This window comes from Ovis canadensis, chromosome 7 (assembly GCF_042477335.2).
Source record: "Ovis canadensis isolate MfBH-ARS-UI-01 breed Bighorn chromosome 7, ARS-UI_OviCan_v2, whole genome shotgun sequence".
NCBI classification, from domain to species: domain Eukaryota; kingdom Metazoa; phylum Chordata; class Mammalia; order Artiodactyla; family Bovidae; genus Ovis; species Ovis canadensis.
In genome coordinates, this window is record NC_091251.1 from 81093757 (window position 1) to 81113389 (window position 19633).

At 39.7% G+C, this 19633-nt stretch overlaps 1 protein-coding gene across 7 annotated transcripts in view; it reads left to right on the plus strand.

The window, feature by feature from the left end:
* KIAA0586 (KIAA0586 ortholog) overlaps positions 1–19633 on the plus strand; it is a 138265-nt gene that overhangs the window by 63768 nt on the left and 54864 nt on the right. For all 7 annotated transcript variants that reach the window (XM_069596716.1, XM_069596719.1, XM_069596718.1 and 4 more), the window contains 4 exons: positions 329–548; positions 1291–1544; positions 6077–6153; positions 15825–15959. In XM_069596716.1, coding sequence (XP_069452817.1) covers positions 329–548; positions 1291–1544; positions 6077–6153; positions 15825–15959 — 686 coding nt within the window. The remainder of the gene's footprint in view (positions 1–328; positions 549–1290; positions 1545–6076; positions 6154–15824; positions 15960–19633) is intronic.

Sequence of the window (19633 nt, forward strand, 5' to 3'; positions counted from 1 at the left end):
ACATAGCTGTTGCTGATTAAGTTTTAGGAAATCACTTTTGCTGGAAGGGAAACTAAGGATTTGGTTGCCACTTTTTAAAGTATATGATCTGGTAGACATTTAGATTGTTTTAAGTTCATGGTAATGTTGAAACTGAAGTCTTTTCAAGGTTATTTTTTTGTATTTTACTAAACTAATTTGGAGATTTTCCCATTAAGGGCCTTAATTATTATTATTAATCATTGTTGTCATTTGTATGCCAAAATGTTAAAGGCTATCTGAAACAACATATCTTGCCTTCCTGTAGACTTCATATTGACTCTTTCTTTCTTTTTAATACAACCTTTAGGAAATGATATGCCTGCCATCACACTTGTTAATACCCCAGCAGTCACCCCAGTGACTACACCTCCCCCCGCAGCTGCTCTTACCCCGACTTTGTCAGAGACTTCAACTGATAAGTTGAAGATGTCAAGCCCAGAGCTTCCCAAGCCATGGAGTAATAGAGACCTGCCACTGGAAGAAGAGAATCCCAACTCTCTTCAAGAAGAGCTTCACCCAAGAGCTATGTAAATGATAATATATTCACCTTTAGCAACTATACATTTTACCTTAAGTTGACTTAGATGACCTATTGAAAACATCAGAAATGATAAATAAAAGTTTATAATTCATGAGCTAATCTATAGTAAGAAGAAGTTTCATAAATTTTAAGTTTTTACCAAATTTATTTATTCCTTCAGTTCTCTTTTTTAAAACAAAATTTTTGGGGAGAGGGAGAATCAGACTAATTTTGGGGGGAAATAGATTAAAATACAGATATCTATAATATTGTTAATAAAATAGAATATGACTTTTCCTCAGTGTGAATCTCCTAACCCTAACCCTAACACCTAATCCCTAACCCTAACCCTAACCCTGAGACTGGATGGTGTTTACTATGATGTTTTATATTACCATGTAGCCCCATGTAAGCTTTATTTTAGGGATGGTAGAACTTTCAAGAGATTAAAACATGAAGATGATTTTGGAAAAATAGATCTTTTTGGTTGATTATAGTAGTACAGATTATGTTAATATAGAAATATGTCTAAAGGTTAGTCTTTTTTTTTTTTTCATATTATTTGGTTATACTGTGTGGCCTGAGGGATCTTAGTTCTCTGATCAGGGATCAAACCCTTTCCCCTTGCAGTGGAAGCATGGTGTCTTAACCACTAGATTGCCCAGGAAATCCCTATATCTATTTTCTTATATAAAAATGAATATAGGCCTTCACTGACCTAAATTCAAACCATGTCTCTTTCTTCTTAGTGTAATGTCTGTGGCCAAGGATGAAGAACCTGAGAGCGAGGAGTTCCCTGCTCAGCTTGCTCCTCCAAAGCCAGTTGCCCTTATGTCACTTCCTGCTGGCATCAAGGCTCCTTCCCCCATACAGATGCCAAGTTCAGATTCCTCCACTGTTGAGAGTACCTTGAGTGTTACTGCCACTGAAACGGAAACCTTAGATAGACCCATCTCTGAAGGAGAGATCTTATTTAACTGTGATCTCAAAGTGGCTCCTAAGAGTAAGTTAACTTGTATCAATTGATTTCACTGGTTAAATTATGATCCTTCCTAAGTAATACTTTTCTGTGTGAAATGTTTTTACTTAGTTTGTAATATTTAACATAGTATAGTAGAAAGAATGTGGACTCTGCAAGTTAATTTTCTAAACCTTAACCTCAGACTCTAAAATCTCCCTCATAAATCCCACCTTCCAGAAGTATCACTATTAAAAGTTTGGGGTATACTTTCCAGTTTTTTTTAAAATCTGCATATATAGGTACCTAAATACATCTATATGTTACCTTTAAAAATAGGGTGATATTATACATACTGTTATGAAACCTGAATTTTTTTTAACCTTAAATACGTTGTGGACATTTTCATGTATTAATACGTGTAGTCCTACCTCTTTTTCTCAGTGATTGGCCATTTAGATTGTTTAGATTGATCTGCTGCTGCTGATGCTTAGTCGCTTTAGTCGCGCCCCGACTCTGTGTGACCGCATAGACAGCAACCCACTAGACTCCTCCGTCCCTAGGCAAGAACAGTGGAGTGGGTTGCCATTTCCTTCTCCAGTGCATGAAAGTGAAAAGTGAAAGTGAAGTCGCTCAGTCGTGCCGACTCTTAGCGACCCCATGGACTGCAGCCTACCAGGCTCCTCTGTCCATGGGATTTGCCAGGCAAGAGTACTAGAGTGGGGTACCATTGCCTTCTCCTTTAAATTGATCTAGTGGTGCCCTAATGGGCATTTAGATTGTTTTCAGTGTTTTCATACCATACATAGCTCTCTGCTGACTATCCTTGAACATATATCATATATCTAATATATAACTGCACAATGTCACGAACCTCAGTCCATAGTTCATCAGGCACGCTATCTATCAGATCTAGTCCCTTAAATCTATTTGTCACTTCCACTGTATAATCATAAGGGATTTGATTTAGGTCATACCTGAATGGTCTAGTGGTTTTCCCTACTTTCTTCAATTTAAGTCTGAATTTGGCAATAAAGAGTTCATGATGTGAGCCATAGTCAGCTCCTGGTCTTGTTTTTGTTGACTGTATAGAGCTTCTCCATCTTTGGCTGCAAAGAATATAATCAGTCTGATTTTGGTATTGACCATCTGGTGATGTCCATGTGTAGAGTCTTCTCTTGTGTTGTTGGAAAAGGGTGTTTGCAATGACGAGTGCATTTTCTTGGCAAAACTCTATTAGTCTTTGCCCTGCTTCATTCCGCATTCCAAGGCCAAATTTGCCTGTTACTCCAGGTGTTTCTTGACTTCCTACTTTTGCATTCCAGTCCCCTATAATGAAAAGGACATCTTTTTTGGGTGTTAGTTCTGGAAGGTCTTGTAGGTCTTCATAGAACCGTTCAACTTCAGCTTCTTCAACATTACTGGTCGGGGCATAGGCTTGGATTACTGTGATATTGAATGGTTTGCCTTGGAAACGAACAGAGATCATTCTGTCGTTTTTGAGATTGCATCCAAGTACTGCATTTCGGACTCTTTTGTTGACCATGATGGCTACTCCATTTCTTCTAAAGGATTCCTGCCCACAGTAGTAGATATAAGGTTCACTGAGTTAAATTCACCCATTCCAGTCCATTTTAGTTTGCTGATTCCTAGAATGCCGACGTTCACTCTTGCCATCTCTTGTTTGACCACTTCCAATTTGCCTTGATTCATGGACCTGACATTCCAGGTTCCTATGCAATATTGCTCTTTACAGCATCAGACCTTGCTTCTATCACCAGTCACATCTACAGCTGGGTATTGTTTTTCTTTCGCTCCATCCCTTTATTCTTTCTGGAGTTATTTCTCCACTGATCTCCAGTAGCATATTGGGCACCTATGACCTGGGGAGTTCCTCTTTCAGTATCCTGTCATTTTGGCTTTTCATACTGTTCATGGACTGAGGTTCATGACATTGTACAGGAGACAGTGATCAATACCATCCCCATGGAAAAGAAATGCAATACAACAAAATGGCTGTCTGAGGAGGCCTTACTAATAGCTGTGAAAACAAGAGAAGTGAAAGGCAAAGGAGAAAAGGAAAGATATAAGCATCTGAATGCAGAGTTCCAAAGAATAGCAAGAAAAGATAAGAAAGTCTTCCTCAGTGATCAATGCAAAGAAATAGAGGAAAACAACAGAATGGGAAAGACTAGAGATCTCTTCCAGAAAATTAGAGATACGAAGGGAACATTTCATGCAAAGATGGGCTCGATAAAGGACAGAAATGGTATGGACCTAACAGAAGTAGAAGATATTAAGAAGAGGTGGCAAGAATACACAGAAGAACTGTACAAAAAAGATCTTCAAGACAAAGATAATCACTCACCTAGAGCCAGACATCCTGGAATGTAAAGTCAAGTGGGCCTTAGAAGGCATCACTATGAACAAAGCTAGTGGAGGTGATGGCATTCCAGTTGAGCTATTTCAAATCCTGAAAGATGATGCTGTGAAAGTGCTGCACTCAGTATGCCAGCAAATTTGGAAAACTCAGCAGTGGCCACAGGACTGGAAAAGGTCAATTTTCATTCCAATCCCAAAGAAAAGCAATGCCAAAGAATGCTCAAACTACCACACAATTGCACTCATCTCACATGCTAGTAAAGTAATGCTCAAAATTCTCCAAGCCAGGCTTTAGCAATACGTGAACCGTGAACTTCCAGATGTTCAAGCTGGTTTTAGAAAAGTCAGAGGAACCAGAAATCAAATTGCCAACATCCACTGGATCATGGAAAAAGCAAGAGAGTTCCAGAAAAACATCTATTTCTGCTTTATTGACTATGCCAAAGCCTTTGACTGTGTGGATCACAATAAACTGTGGAAAATTCTGAAAGAGATGGGAATACCAGACCACCTGGCCTGCCTCTTGAGAAACCTATATGCAGGTCAGGAAGCAACAGTTAGAACTGGACATGGAACAACAGACTGGTTCCAAATAGGAAAAGGAGAACATCAAGGCTGTATATTGTCACCCTGCTTATTTAAGTTCTATGCAGAGTACATCATGAGAAACGCTGGGCTGGAAGAAGCACAAGCTGGAATCAAGATTGCCGGGAGAAATGTCACTAACCTCAGATATGCAGCTGACACGACTCTTATGGCAGAAAATGAAGAGGAACTAAAAAGCCTCTTGATGAAAGTGAAAGAGGAGAGTGAAAAAGTTGGCATAAAGCTCAACATTCAGAAAACTAAGATCATGGCATATGGTCCCATCACTTCATGGGAAATAGATGGGAAACAATGGAAACAGTGTCAGACTTTATTTTTGGGGGCCACAATATCACTGCAGATGGTGACTGCAGCCATGAAATTAAAAGATGCTTACTCCTTGGAAGAAAAGTTATGACCCACCTAGATAGCATATTTTAAAGCAGAGACATTACTTTGCCAACAAAAGTCTGTCTAGTCAAGGCTATGCTTTTTCCAGTAGTCATGTATGGATGTGAGAGTTGGCCTGTGAAGAAAGCTGAGCGCCCAAGAATTGATGCTTTTGAACTGTGGTGTTGGAGAAGACTCTTGAGTCCCTTGGACTGCAAGGAGATCCAACCAGTCCATTCTGAAGGAGATCAACCCTGGGATTTCTTTGGAGGGAATGATGCTGAAGCTGAAACTCCAGTACTTTGGCCACCTCGTGCGAAGAGTTGACTCATTGGAAAAGACTCTGATGCTGGGAGGGATTGGGGGCAGGAGAAGAAGGGGACGACCGAGTATGAGATGGCTGGATGGCATCACTGACTCGATGGACGTGAGTCTGAGTGAACTCTGGGAGTTGGTGATGGACAGGGAAGCCTGGCGTGCTGCGATTCATCGGGTTGCAAAGAGTCAGACACGACTGGGCGACTGAACTGAACTGAACTGAACTGAAATCTGACTCAGCAGTTTCACTTGTAGGCACATATTTTAAGGAAGCTATCATTTATATCTTCAGTTCAGTTAACTTTTCTTCCAAGGAGTAAGCGTCTTTTAATTTCATGGTTAAAATAACAATACATTACCAACGTGCACTCCAGAAATTTAAATCAGTTTTTAATCAGTTTTTAATTGTATCAATAGTATATAGAAGGTATTATGTCTTTTTCAGTTTCATAGCGCCAGTTGATATTTATAGCTCTTTTTAATTTCTGACAAGCTGGTAAGTGAAGCAAACATCTCACTCATCTTTGTTATAAAATATACTTTTTAAGGTACTGGTGAGATTGAACATGCATGCATGCTAAATCTCTTCAGTTGCATCCGACTCTTAGTGACCCTGTGGACTGTTAGCCCTCCATGCTCCTCTGTCCGTGGGATTCTCCAGGCAAGAATACTGGAGTGGATTTCCATGTCCTCTTCTGGCGATCTTCCCGACCCAGGGATCAAACCTATGTCTCTTATGTCTCTTGCATTGGCAGGCAAGTTTTAGCTTGTGAATTATGATTTATGAAGTTTGTCAGTATTTTTATTGTGTGAGTTTAAGGGTAATGTTGTACAACTTTATGGTGAGATTATTTACTAAAATTGTTTCTTCTGTTTCTAAATTTTTGCATTTTAATTTCTAGTTTTAGGAGATGAAGGACTGTATCTGGCAAACCTAAATGATAGCTTATCCAGTACTTTGCAAGATGCCCTCGAAATGGTAAGAAATGATTCACATCACTTTGAATTCTGACATAAAAGATATCCTGATGAACTTACTGCAACTGATCAGGGTTTTCCCTCAAATATTTGAATTATAGTCGTAAACTTTAATAAAATATCAATGAAGGAATTTAAAGTTTCTTATACATCTTATTATCATATCTATATATTTCATTATTGTAATTATAATAATAGAAAATTGTAATGAATAGAAAATTATTGTTAATCCTTGTGGCTCCAGTAGTTGAAACATGCAATTAATGTAATTAGATAATGAAAATCTTAGTGTACATTGTCACTTGGAGATATTGTAAATGCCTTTGTAATGTTGCCGGCAGTACCTTCAGTGTTGAAACCAAGTCTCTTATAATATATTTGTTATTTTTCCCTAACCATGATTATAATTCTTTATGCTAAAAAAATAACTGGATTTAGTTAGTCTTAAAAGAATTACTAAAATAGGAACCACGGGTACTAACTCTTCCTAGTTATTGTTTAGCTTTATAGACAAAAAGGCACTTAAAAATGTAGTTTTATATAGATATCAAGTTATATATTATATAAGTACCTCACAGAAATTATAATAGGGATTTTCTTTTGAAAACTATTAAGAAATAGAAATCTTTACTTTTTATGTTTTCAAACAGTCTAAGTGAGGAAGGGTTGTTGTGCTCAACTTTCATCTGCATTTATCCATGTGTGTGTGTGCATGTGTTGTTAGTTACTCAGTGTGTCTGACCCTTTTCAGCCCCATGGACTACATGCTGGGCTCCTCTGTCCATGGCATTCTTCAGGCAAGAATTCTGGAGTGGGTAGCCAGTCTGTTCTCTAGGGGATCTTTGCTGACCCAGAGAATGAACCTGGGTCTGCTGCATTGCTGGCAGATTCTTTACTTTCTGAGCCACTGGTGAAGCCCACATTTATCCATAGTCTTTGCTAAGCATTGCTAATATTGTTGCTTTTAAAACTTACTTGATAATTTTTGACATATGTATACGTCTGTAAGCAATTATCACCGTTAATGAAATAAACATACTCATCATCCATCACTCCCAAAAGTTTCCTCAGGCCCTTTCATTATCCCTCCTTCTCATCTTTCATCATTCTTCTCATCCAGTATACCTCTGCCACCAACCACTGATTCACTTTCTGTAACTATAGATTAGTTTACATTTTCTAGATTGATATAAAAGGAATCACATGGCAGGTATTCTTCTTGTGTGTGTGATTGCTTTAATGCAGCATAATTATTTTGAGATATATCTGGGTTATAGCTGGTATCATAGTTCATTCCTTTTTATTGCTGTGTAGTGCGCTATTGTACGGATGTACCACTGTTTGTCTGTTCACCTGTTGATGGACATTTGGGTTTATTCCAGTTTGAGACTATTACAAATAAAGCTGCTGTGAACACTTGTGTGCAAGTCTTTGTATGGACATAGATGCTTACATTTCCCTTTGACAAATATTTAGGGGAGGAATGGGTGGATAACGTGGTAGTTATATGTTAATCTTTCAGTTTAGTCGCTTAGTTGTGTCTGACTCTTTGCGACCCCATGGACTGTACCCCCTGTTCATCACCAACTCCCTACTCAAACTCATGTTAATCGCATCAGTGATGCCATCCAACGATCTCAACCTTGGTCGTCCCTTTCTCCCCACTTTGATCTTTGCCAGCATCAGGGTCTTTTCTAATGAGTCAGTTCTTGGCATCAGGTGGCAAAGTATTAGAGCTTCAGCTTCAGCATCAGTCCTTCCAATGAATATTCAGGAGTGATTTTCTTTAGGATGGACTGGTTTAATCTCCCTGCAGTCCAAGGGACTCTCAAAGAGTCTTCTCCAACACCACAGTATCAGTTCTTCAGTGCTCAGTTTTCTTTATAGTCCAACTCTCACACCCTTACATGACCACTGGAAAAACTATAGCTTTGACTAGACGGACCTTTGTTGGTAATGTAATGTCTCTGTTTTTTAATATGCTATCTAGGTGGTCATAGCTTTTCTTCCGAGAAGCAAGCGTCTTTTAATTCATGGCTGCAGTCACCGTCTGCAGTGATTTGGAGCCCCCCAAAATAAAGTCTCTCACTGCTTCCATTGTTTCCCCATCTATTAGCCATGAAGTGATGGGACTAAATGCCATGATCTGAGGTTTCTGAATGTTGAGTTTTAAGCCAACTTTTTCACTCTCCTCTTTCACTTTCATCATGAGGCTCTTTAGTTCTTCTTCACTTTCTGGAATAAGGGTGGTATCATCTGCATATCTGAGGCTGTTGATATTTCTCCCAGCAGTCTTGATTCCAGCTTGTGTCTTATCCATCCCAGCATTTCACCTTATATACTCTGCATATAACTTAATATGCTCTACATATAAGTTATATACTCTGCATATAAGTTAAATAAGCAGGGTGACGATATACAGCCTTGATGTACTTCTTTCCCAACATTGAACCAGTCTGTTGGTCCATGTCCAGTTCTAACTGTTGCTTCTTGATCTGCATACAGATTTCTCAAGAGCAAGTCAGGTGATCTCTTATTCCCATCTCTTGAAGAATTATCCACAGTTTGTTGTGATCCATATAGTCAAAGGCTTTGGCGTAGTCAATAAAACAGAAGTAGATGTTTATCTGGAACTCTCTCGCTTTTTCGATGATCCAGCAGATGTTGGTAATTTGATCCCTGGTTCCTCTGCTTTTTCTAAATGTAGCTTGAACATCTGGAAGTTCATGGTTCATGTACTGTTAAAGCCTTGCTTGGAAAATTTTGAGCATTACTCTGCTAGCATGTGAGATGAGTATAATTGTATGGTAGTTTGAGCATTCTTTGGCATTGCCTTTCTTTGGGATTGAAATGAAAACTGACCTTTTCCAGTTCTATGGCCACTGCTGAGTTTCCCAAATTTGCTGGCATATTGAGCGCAGCACTTTAACAGCATCATCTTTTAGTATTTGTATCAATGGCACCCCACTCCAGTACTCTTGCCTGGAGAATCCCATGGGCGGAGGAGCCTGGTGGGCTGCAGTCCATGGGGTCGTGAAGAATTGTACATGACTAAGCGACTTCCCTTTCACTTTTCACTTTCATGCATTGGAGAAGGAAATGGCAACCCACTCCAGTGTTCTTGCCTGGAGAATCCCAGGGATGGGGGAGCCTGGTGGGCTGCTGTCTATGGGGTCACACAGAGTCGGACACGACTGAAGTGACTTAGCAGCAGCAACATAGCAGCAACTGGAATTCTATGACCTCCAAGCTTTGTTCGTAGTGATGCTTCCTAAGGCCCACTTGACATTGCATTCCAGGATGTCTGGCTCTAGGTGAGTGATCACACCATTGTGGTTATCTGGGTCATGAACATCTTTTTTGTATAGTTCTTCTATATATATATTCTTGCCACCTCTTCTTAATACCTTCTACTTCTGTTAGGTCCATACCATTTCTGTCCTTTATTGTGCCCATCTTTGCATGAAATGTTCCCTTCGTATCTCTAATTTTCTTGAAGAGATCTCTAGTCTTTCCCATTGTATTGTTTTCCCTCTATTTCTTTGCATCGATCACTGAGGAAGGCTTTCTTATCTCTCCTTGCTATATTTTGGAACTCTGCATTCAAATGGGTATATCTTTCTTTTCTCCTTTGCCTTTTGCTTCTTTTCTTTTTATAGCTATTTGTAAGGCCTCCTCAGACAACCATTGTGCCTTTTTTCATTCCTTTTCCTTGGGGATGGTCTTGATCACTGCCTCCTGTACAATGTCACAAACTTCCATCCATAGTTCTTTAGGCAGTCTGTCTATCAGATCTAATCCCTATTAGTCACTCCCACTGTATAATTGTAAGGGATTTGATTTAGGTCATACATGAATGGTCTAGTGGTTTTCCCTATTTTCTTCAGTTTCAGTCTGAATTTGGCGATAAGGAGTTCATGGTCTGAGCCACAGTCAGCTCCCAGTCTTTTTTTTGCTTATTTTATAGAGCTTCTCCATCTTTGGCTGCAAAGAATATAATCAGTCTGATTTCAGTACTGACCATCTGGTGATGTCAATGTGTAAAGTCTTCTCTTGTGTTGTTGGAAGAGGGTGTTTTCCATGACCAGTGTGTTCTCTTGGCAAAAGTCTGTTAGCCTTTGACCTGCTTTGTTTTGTACTCCAAGGCCAAATTTGCCTGTTACTCCAGGTAGCTCTTGACTTCCTACTTTTTCATTCCAGTCCCCTATAATGAAGAGGACATCTTTTTTGGGTGTTAGTTCTGGAAGTTCTCGTAGGTCTTCATAGACTGTTCAGTTTCAGCTTCTTCAGCATTACTGGTCAGGGCATAGACTTGGATTACTGTGCTGTTGAATGGTTTACCTTAGAAATGGACAGAGATCATTCTGTCAGTTTTGAGACTGCACCCAAGTACTGCATTTTGGACTCTTGTTGAGTATGATGGATACTCCATTTCTTCTAAGGGATTCCTGCCCGCAGTAGTAGATATAATGGACATCTGAGCTAAGGTCACCCATTCCAGTCCATTTTAATTAACTGATTCCTAAAATGACAATCTTCACTCTTGCCATCTCTTGTTTGACCACTTCCAATTTGCCTAGATTCATGGACCTAACATTCCAGGTTCCTAAGCAGTATTGTTCTTTATAGCATCGGACTTTATTTCCATCACCTATCATATCCACAACTGGGTGTTGTTTTTGCTTTGTCTCTGTCTCTTCATTCTTTCTGGAGTTATTTCTCTGCTTTTTTTCTGGTAGCATGTTGGGCACCTACCGACCTGAGGAGTTCATCTTTCAGTGTCATGCCTTTTTGCCTTTTCATACTGTTCATGGAGTTCTCATAATCTTTAAGAAGAGCTTTTTTTAAGTTATCTGCCAAAATCTTGTGTAGACCTTTTCCTTCTATGTTTTATATTGCTAAAAAACACCTGACCTGCCTCTTGACAAACCTATATGCAGGTCAGGAATCAACAGTTAGAACTGGACATGGAACAACAGACTGGTTCCAAATAGGAAAAGGAGTACGTCAAGGCTGTATATTATCACCCTGCTTATTTAACTTCTATGCAGAGTACATCATGAGAAATGCTGGGCTGGAAGAAGCACAAGCTGGAATTAAGATTGCCCGGAGAAATATCAATAACCTCAGATATGCAGATGACACTACCCTTATGGTAGAAAGTGAAGACAAACTAAAAAGCCTCTTGATGAAAGTGAAAGAGGGGAGTGACAAAGTTGGCTTAAAGCTCAACATTCAGAAAACAAAGATCATGGCATCTGGACCCATCACTTCACGGGGAATAGATGGGGAAACAGTGGAAACAGTGTCAGACTTTCTTTGTGGGGGGCTCCAAGATCACTGCAGATGGTGATTGCAGCCATGAAATTAAAAAATGCTTACCCCTTGGAAGGAGGGTTATGACCAACCTAGATAGCCATATTAAAAAACAGAGACATGACTTTGCCATCAAAGGCCGTCTAGTCAAGGCTATGGTTTTTCCAGTGGTCATGTATGGATGTGAGAGTTGGACTGTGAAGAAAGCTGAGCGCCAAAGAATTGATGCTTTTGAACTGTGGTTTTGGAGAAGACTCTTAAGAGTCCCTTGGACTGCAAGGAGATCCAACCAGTCCATTCTAAAGGAGATCAGTCCTGGGTGTTCTTTGGAAGGACTGATGCTGAAGCTGAAGCTCTGATACTTTGGCAACCTCATGCAAAGAGTTGACTCATTATAAAAGACTCTGATTCTGGGAGGGATTGGGGGCTGGAGGAAAAGGGGATGACCGAGTATGAGATGGCTGGATGGCATCACCGACTCGATGGACGTGAGTCTGAGTGAACTCCGGGAGATGGTGATGGACAGGGAGGCCTGGTGTGCTGCAATCATGGGGTCACAAAGAGTCAGACATGACTGAATGACTGAACTGAACTGAAATATGTTTTATAGTACTGGGCAATATAAAATATACTGAGTTATGTTTTATATTGAGTAATATGCTTATATTTATATTTAACTGGGTAATATGTTTTTTATTTACATTCATATTTAACTGAATAATATGTTTTATATTACTGAGCTTCTCTAATACCTCAGATGATAAAGAATCCTCCTGCAATGTAGGAGAGCCTGGTTTGATCCCTGGGTTGGGCAAATCCCCTGGAGAAGTAAACGGCAGCCCACTCCAGTGTTCTTGCCTGGAGAATCCCATGGACAGAGAAGCCCTGGTGGGGTACAGTCTATGGGATTGCGAAGAGTCAGACAGGACACTTTCTTTCACTTTTATATTACTATAAATATTTCTGAGCATTGCTCAGGAAATGGCTGAGTACTTAGAGACAGTTTTATCCTTTTGAGTCTTGCTTTTATGGTTTTTTAGGCAATACCACAGTGGTACTCAATCTAAGGCTACTTATCCCCCACTGTGGAGAGAAGACTCTTCTATGTACTCCACTCAGTGCCTCAGTATTGAGGTTTTCCAGTGTGGCCAGTGGGAACAACCATTGTCCTTTGTTATATATGATGTTATTTAACATCAGGCACTGTTAGAGCCAATCCCTTCTCAGGTGCTTGTTCCTGCAGCCTCATGTAATTGCCTCAAATGCATCTGCTGATTAGTAATCAGCTTAATACTCAAAGGGAATCAACTGCAGTTCTCCAGAGTTCTCTCTCTGCAGCTTTCACTTTTCTAGCAGCCTGTCTTTGGAGAAGGCAATGCAACCCACTCCAGTACTCTTGCCTGGAAAATCCCATGGACGGAGGAGCCTGGTAGGATGCAGTCCATGGGGTCATAAGGGTGAGACACGGCTGAGCGACTTCACTTTCACTTTTCACTTTCATGCGTTGGAGAAGGAAATGGCAGCCCACTCCAGTGTTCTTGCCTGGAGAATCCCAGGTACGGGGGACCCTGGAGGGCTACCGTCTATGGCATTTCACAGAGTCGGACACAACTGAAATGACTTAGCAGCAACAGCAACAGCAGCAGCAGCAGCCTGTCTTAGGAACTCTAGCTGTCTTGGCCTTCCTGGAGTTTCAGCTCCATCTTTCCAGCTCAGGCTCCTGTGCCACAGTCTGGAAACCTATAAGCTGCAAGCTGGAGCAGTCATAGGCTTCTTCTGATTTGTTTCCCGTTTCTCAGGGATCATTGTTTTTTGTTGACTGATGCTCCATGTTTTGAAATGCATTTTTTCACATACTTTGTCCATGTTTTCGTTGTTTCAAGCAATGTTTCTGGTCTCTATTACTCCATCTTGACTGGAAGTAGAAGGCTAGTTACATTAATCTTTTCATTTGTATCATTGTATATGATCATGATGAAACAGAAGGAGATTGGTATACTTTTGAAACATCATGTTCTTCTATCCCATTATAATCATAATGCTAGAAATTTCTTTAAAGCAACCCATTCACATGATGTAAAGTAGGACTGTATATTAAATTCACCAGTGGAACTTTTAAAAATGTGTGTCTTTGGCCCCACCCTCTGATAAGTGAATTCAGTAGGTCATGAGGATTATGTGGTATGCATGTATGTGTGTGGGCGGTTAGAAGCCTAAACCTCTATATTTTAAAAAAGCATCTTAAAGGATGATATGCATCCTTTGTTAAAAATATGTTAGTACTTATTTTACTTTGAGTTGAAGGAGGTTAAATCACTTATTTGTGTCACATAGCTATATAGTGACAGATTTTTATGTGGATACATAATACTTTTGCCTTTCATTTTAAGCTATCAGCTTAAGCTATGTATACTAAGTCGCTTTAGTCATGTCCAAATCTTTGCGACCCCGTGGACTGTAGCCAGCCAGGCTCCTCCATCCATGGGATTTTCCAGGCAAGAATACTGGAGTGGGTTGCCTTTTCCTTCTCCAGGGGATCTTTCCAACCCAGGGATCGAATCTTGGTCTCTTACATTGTAGTCAGACTCTTTCCCATCTGAGCCAACAGGGAAACTTGATGTTAAGTTCTGTCAAGCTAAGAACTGTAAATTTTGAGTTCTAATTGGGGCTATATGAATTCTAAAGCTTGAGTTGCAAGGGGCTGGTGTTTGTCAAGTCCAACAAACAAAAAATGAAAGATGCCATATAGCATCTTTACACTATTAAAGACACAGTAATGAAAGATGCCTAATCTGGAGATTCATATGTTCAAAATGTGTTAAAACAATTTTCTGTACTATATGTGGGAGTTTGAAATAATAAAGGAGCATTTTGATAAGATTTTAATAGGGCAGTTGCTTTTCTAACAGTAATTATTATGAGTAATTGGTTGAGTCTATTCTGAAGAAAGTGGAAGTCACTTTTATAAAATAATACTGGGGGAAGACTAAAGGAGAAGTCTTTATTTTCAGAGAAGCATTAAACTAATATTTGGCCTACTTCATATGTCATTATGGCATTTTTATCCCTTCTTAGAACTATATCTTGGTGCCAAAGCATGTTTAGGTTTGTTCAAAGTAAATGCTGACCCTGAACCAAGACTAAATTATAACATCTTTCTTTCTCTGCATTTAAAACTAATTAATTTCAATATTTTTACTAAGCCTAAAATCAGATATGCTACAAATTTATGATAGAATCACATGCAGAAATACAATCTTGGAAAACTGAGACTAACTTTGAAGTTATGAATCAGTACCTATGTACTGATTACCTGTGTACACCTGGGGGATAAAGACTTGTACTCCAGAGTTAATAAACTTTATTACATTAAACATAAGATACTTAGGTAGAATTACAATTAATGGAGTCTAAAGTCATGTTAATACTGGTATTTACAAGGAATTCAGTTTTCTGGCTCTGTGGCGTACACTGTCCTTCATTTGGCGAACTGGTCTATATTGAGGTGCCGAGAAGTCTAAGCTGGGTCTTCGTGCTCCCTCAACAGCACTGGAGGTCAGCACAAAGGCACTGCTGCTGCTGCTAAGTCGCTTCAGTCGTGTCCAACTCTGTGCGACCCCAGAGACAGCAGCCCATCAGGCTCCTCACCCGGGGGATTCTCCAGGCCAAGAATACTGGAGTGGGTTGCCATTTCCTTCTCCAAAGTATGAAAATGAAAAGTGAAAATGAAGTCACTCAGTCGTGCCCGACTCTTAGCAACCCCTTGGGCTGCAGCCCACCAGGCTCCTCCGTCCATGGGATTTTCTAGACAAGAGTATTGGAGTGGGGTGCCATTGCCTTCTCTGGCACAAAGGCACAGGTACCATCAAAGGTCTGTAGGTGCCTCAACAAATCTGTAGGTTTTCATTTCTGCCTGTGGTCCAGGTTGCACCATGGTGCTTCACCCCCGTTGCCACACTGGGGCCCAGCTCTGTGTGCTGCATCCACCGGAAGCAGGAAAGTATGTGAGAAACACTTGGCGATCCTGAATAGAATGTCGATGAATCATTGTCACTCAGTCTCATGGGACAGAAGGCCTAATTTTCATCTTTTACAGTAAATCTCCAATTCATATGTAACCAAATTATTTTATACTGATGACTGTATTTGAGGCAAACACAAAGGATTTTAGTGTAGTTGAATAGAAATGAGATCTAAATGATAGTAAAGAGTCCATCTTCTTTGTGTAAAGTGCCAATATGATCATATTCATAATGACTTAAGTTTTATGAATCATGAATTATTAATATGAAAAATGTGATTGTTTGGGGGATTAATTCTTGTTTTTTGATTGTATTATCTTTGTATTTTATTTAGGAAGATGATCCTCCCAGTGAAGGACAAGTGATTAGGATGCCCCATAAAAAAGTTCATGCCGATGCAATTCTTTCTCTTCTTGCTAAACAAAACCCGGAGTCATTAATTTCACAGCAAGCCATATATCATTCAGAGGTACTTTTTAAATTTAATTATTTTTTCTGTATTTCTAAATATAAGAAAAAGGTAACAAAAATATTCATACTTTTAGTTAAAGCATGCTAATACTTCAGCTTATTCAGGGATCAGCCTTGTAGTAACTTTAACCTGAAACCATAGAGTTATGATTTTTACAACTGAAAGGAATTTAGGCCATCAGTTCTAAACTTCATATTCTACAGATGAAACAAGCTAAAACCCTTTTAAATGATTTGTGGGGATCAGTGTCGTTTGTTCTTTCTTTCTGCAACCATTTACTGAGGATCTACAATATGCAAGACACAGCGTCGGAAAAGATACAAAGATGTTGAGGCAGGATCCCTACTTTTAAGCAGCTTACAGTCCTGTAGGGAAAAAAGAGCTTAAACAATTACTCTACCATGCAGTAACTGATCAAATAGCTAGAGAAGTAGATTGAACCAGATAATCTTTAAGAGCCTAGTAGGCCAGGAGTCCCTTAAGATACTGTGAGCAAGGGAATAACAAGTTAAGATATTTAGGAAGGCATCAGGAGCCATGGACAAGTGAGGGAAAGATGGAGGTCTGTCAGAACACCACTGGAGTAGTCCATACTGGGAACATTAACAAAGGCAGTTAAGTAGAAATGGAAGGGAGAGAGATTTAAACTTGAGTATGGAATTGGCAGTAATTGGTCACTGATTAAGAGAAGTTGTGCTTGTGTAGTTGTGGACTTTGAAATGCAGAGAGAAGAGTGCCGGGTTTTGTGGGGAAGATACTTAATTAGATTTGAAACATTCAGGTGCTTAAGGAAATGCCAGGTGGAAGGGTACAGTGTGGTCACTCAGGCTGGTTAATGATAGAGGTGGGACTTGGATTCTTGATTCTGTTTAGTATTCTTTCTGTTGTGTTTGGCTGTCTTTGCTTGAACAGGTGCGAAACTATCTTTAGATGAACTGGAGATCCGAACTCTCTATCATCCAAGGAGATGGCTAGCTTTATTTTTTAATAATTTTTATTCTTAAAGATTTAAATGCTTAGGAAAGATAGAGGAAAAAAGATATGGAACTTAGTAATAGAAAAAAAAATGTTAGTTTAGCTTATTCCTTCTTGTTGAAAAACAACTATTTTTTCTGCAACTTATTTAGGTATTGATTAAAAATTGATTTCACTGGAAAGATATTATTTGTAATTGCTGCTACGAAGTTTGAGAAAGTGCTCTCATAACTCTAGAAACCAAGCCACTTAGTACAGAGACCTTCTGAGAGAGAAAGGAGAGAGAAAATGAGACACACAAATGGAACAAAAAATGGAACAAAAAATAGTAGAAAATAGCAGAAGTGTCAGCATAATTTAAAAATTCCACTAACTTAATCCCTGTTTCCTTCTTTTGGGAAATCAGTAATATTGTTTGGGCTTTTCCAGTGGCTCAGTGGTAAAGAGTCCACCTACACTGCAGGTTGGATCCCTGGGTTGGGAAAATGCTTGAGAGAAAGGAAATGGCAACCCACTCCAGTATCCTTGCCTGGGAAATCCCATGGAGAGAGGAGACTGGCAGGCTACAGTCTGTGGGGTCACAAAACAGTTGGACACAACGGGACAGCTAACCACCACCACCACCACCACCAATATCGGTCCATTTATTCATTCTGTTCTCAGACTTTTCCATCTTTTTAATGCTGGGAAATTTATCTCTACTACTTTTTCAGTTTTTTTCTTCCTCTCGTCTTTTTCCCTCTCTGGCTAAAACTTATTTCCAGATAGTAATACTTCTGCTTCTGTTTGTGTCTTAGATTTTCTATCTCCTCATTCTTTTTTACTCTCTTCTTGGAGAGTTCTTCAATCTGATCTGCCAACCACTAATTTGTTCTTTACCTGCTGTTTATCTGACTTCTATATTATTTATATTGGATATTCTCACTTGTGTCTTTTTTTAATGATCTTTCGCTTCACATTGTTAGCATTTTTCTTTATTCCTTTTGTGTGTGTGTATGTGTATATGGTTAATATTTTTCACTTTTTCTTTAAACATTTACTCTGTGAATAATTTGTTTCTTTTGTTATATGAACTCATGTTCCAGGGCCAGGGTGGGGGCAGTAGGATAAGATCTTCTGTCTGAGAGTTAGTGTTGGGTAAGGACTAAAATCAGGCCACGGTCTGTTTAAGTGAACAGAAGAAGAGACGAGGCGATGAGCCCCAGGAAAGGGCTTCTCAGGCAGCACAGAGCCACTCCTGATGGTGACCTGATGGCTGTTTGCTGATACTCTGCTATTCAGTTCTTCTGAGGGTTGTTATGTCTTTAAAACCCTTAGGAAGAAGTTTCTTTGAGAGGTTTTGTATTCCTGTCCTCGGGCTCAAAGGGGGACAGAGTGAGGAGTGAATGCCCATGGGTTCCTGGTCAGATGTCACCTGTCACTTTTCACCCCAGCTGGGCCTCCATGCTCCCTGACATCATTACTCTGGGGCACTAGTATCTGCAGCCCAGATTGTTGCCAAGATCTTTATGGTTAAGGTGTAAGCAGTGATGATTTCCAGTTAATGAGGCAAAGAGGAAATGACAGCAGCTCTTTATATCAGTCATTCTTCTCACTGCGCCCCCTGTAGCCACCTTCCTCCACCGGTTGCAGCCCTTTTTTCCCCACACACACCAGGTCAAGCTACCAGTTGGTCTTTCCCAGTGTTTTTTTTTAACAGTTTTTACTTAAGTCTCAGAATCCATTGCTGCTTCTCACTTCTGTAGTTACTCCCGCACTTTTGGGGACAGGGAGCTGGCAGCCTTTGTTAGTGTGTCATCTTGGCTAGACCAGAAGCCCAGAAGTTGGAAGAGTATCCTTTCCAGATTTTTTTCTAAGCATCTAAATATTTGCCCGTGTGTGTGTGTATGCTCATGTGTGGATAATTTTGAGGTATGTATATGTGTTATTCTGCCATCTGATTCTTAAAATTTAACTAAATCCTAAAAGACATATCATATCCTTTTTATCTACCATGTAGTATGCCCTAGTTTATTCTCCTACTGAAGAATTTTTAGGCTGATTGCCATTTTTCTCTCTCCAAACTATGAAAAGAATAAAATCCTTTTATTGTACCATGAGAAATTGCCTCTCTACCAGACCACCTTACCTGCATCCTGAGAAATCTGTATGCAGGTCAAGAAGCAACAGTTAGAACTGGACATGGACCAATAGACTGGTTCCAAATTGGGAAAGGAGTACATCAAGGCTATATATTGTCACCCTACTTATTTAACTTACATGCAGAGTACATCAGGTGAAATGCCAAGCTGGATAAAGCACAAACTGGAATCAAGATTGTCAGGAGAAATATCAGTAACCTCAGATATGCAGGTGACACCACCCTTATGCCAGAAAGCGAAGAGGAACTAAAGAGCCTCTTGATGAAGGTGAAAGAGGAGAGTGAAAAAGGTGGCTTAAAACTCAACATTCAGAAAACTCAGATCATGGCAATCAATCCCATCACTTCATGGCAAATAGATGGGGAAACAATGGAAGCAGTGAGAGACTTAATTTTGGAGAGCTCCAAAATCACTGCAGATGGTGACTGCAGCCATGAAATTAAAAGACACTTGCTCCTTGGAAGGAAAGCTATGACCAACCTAGACAGCATATTAAAAAGCAGAGACATTATGTTACCAACAAAGGTCTGTCTAGTCAAAGCTAGGTTTGTCCAG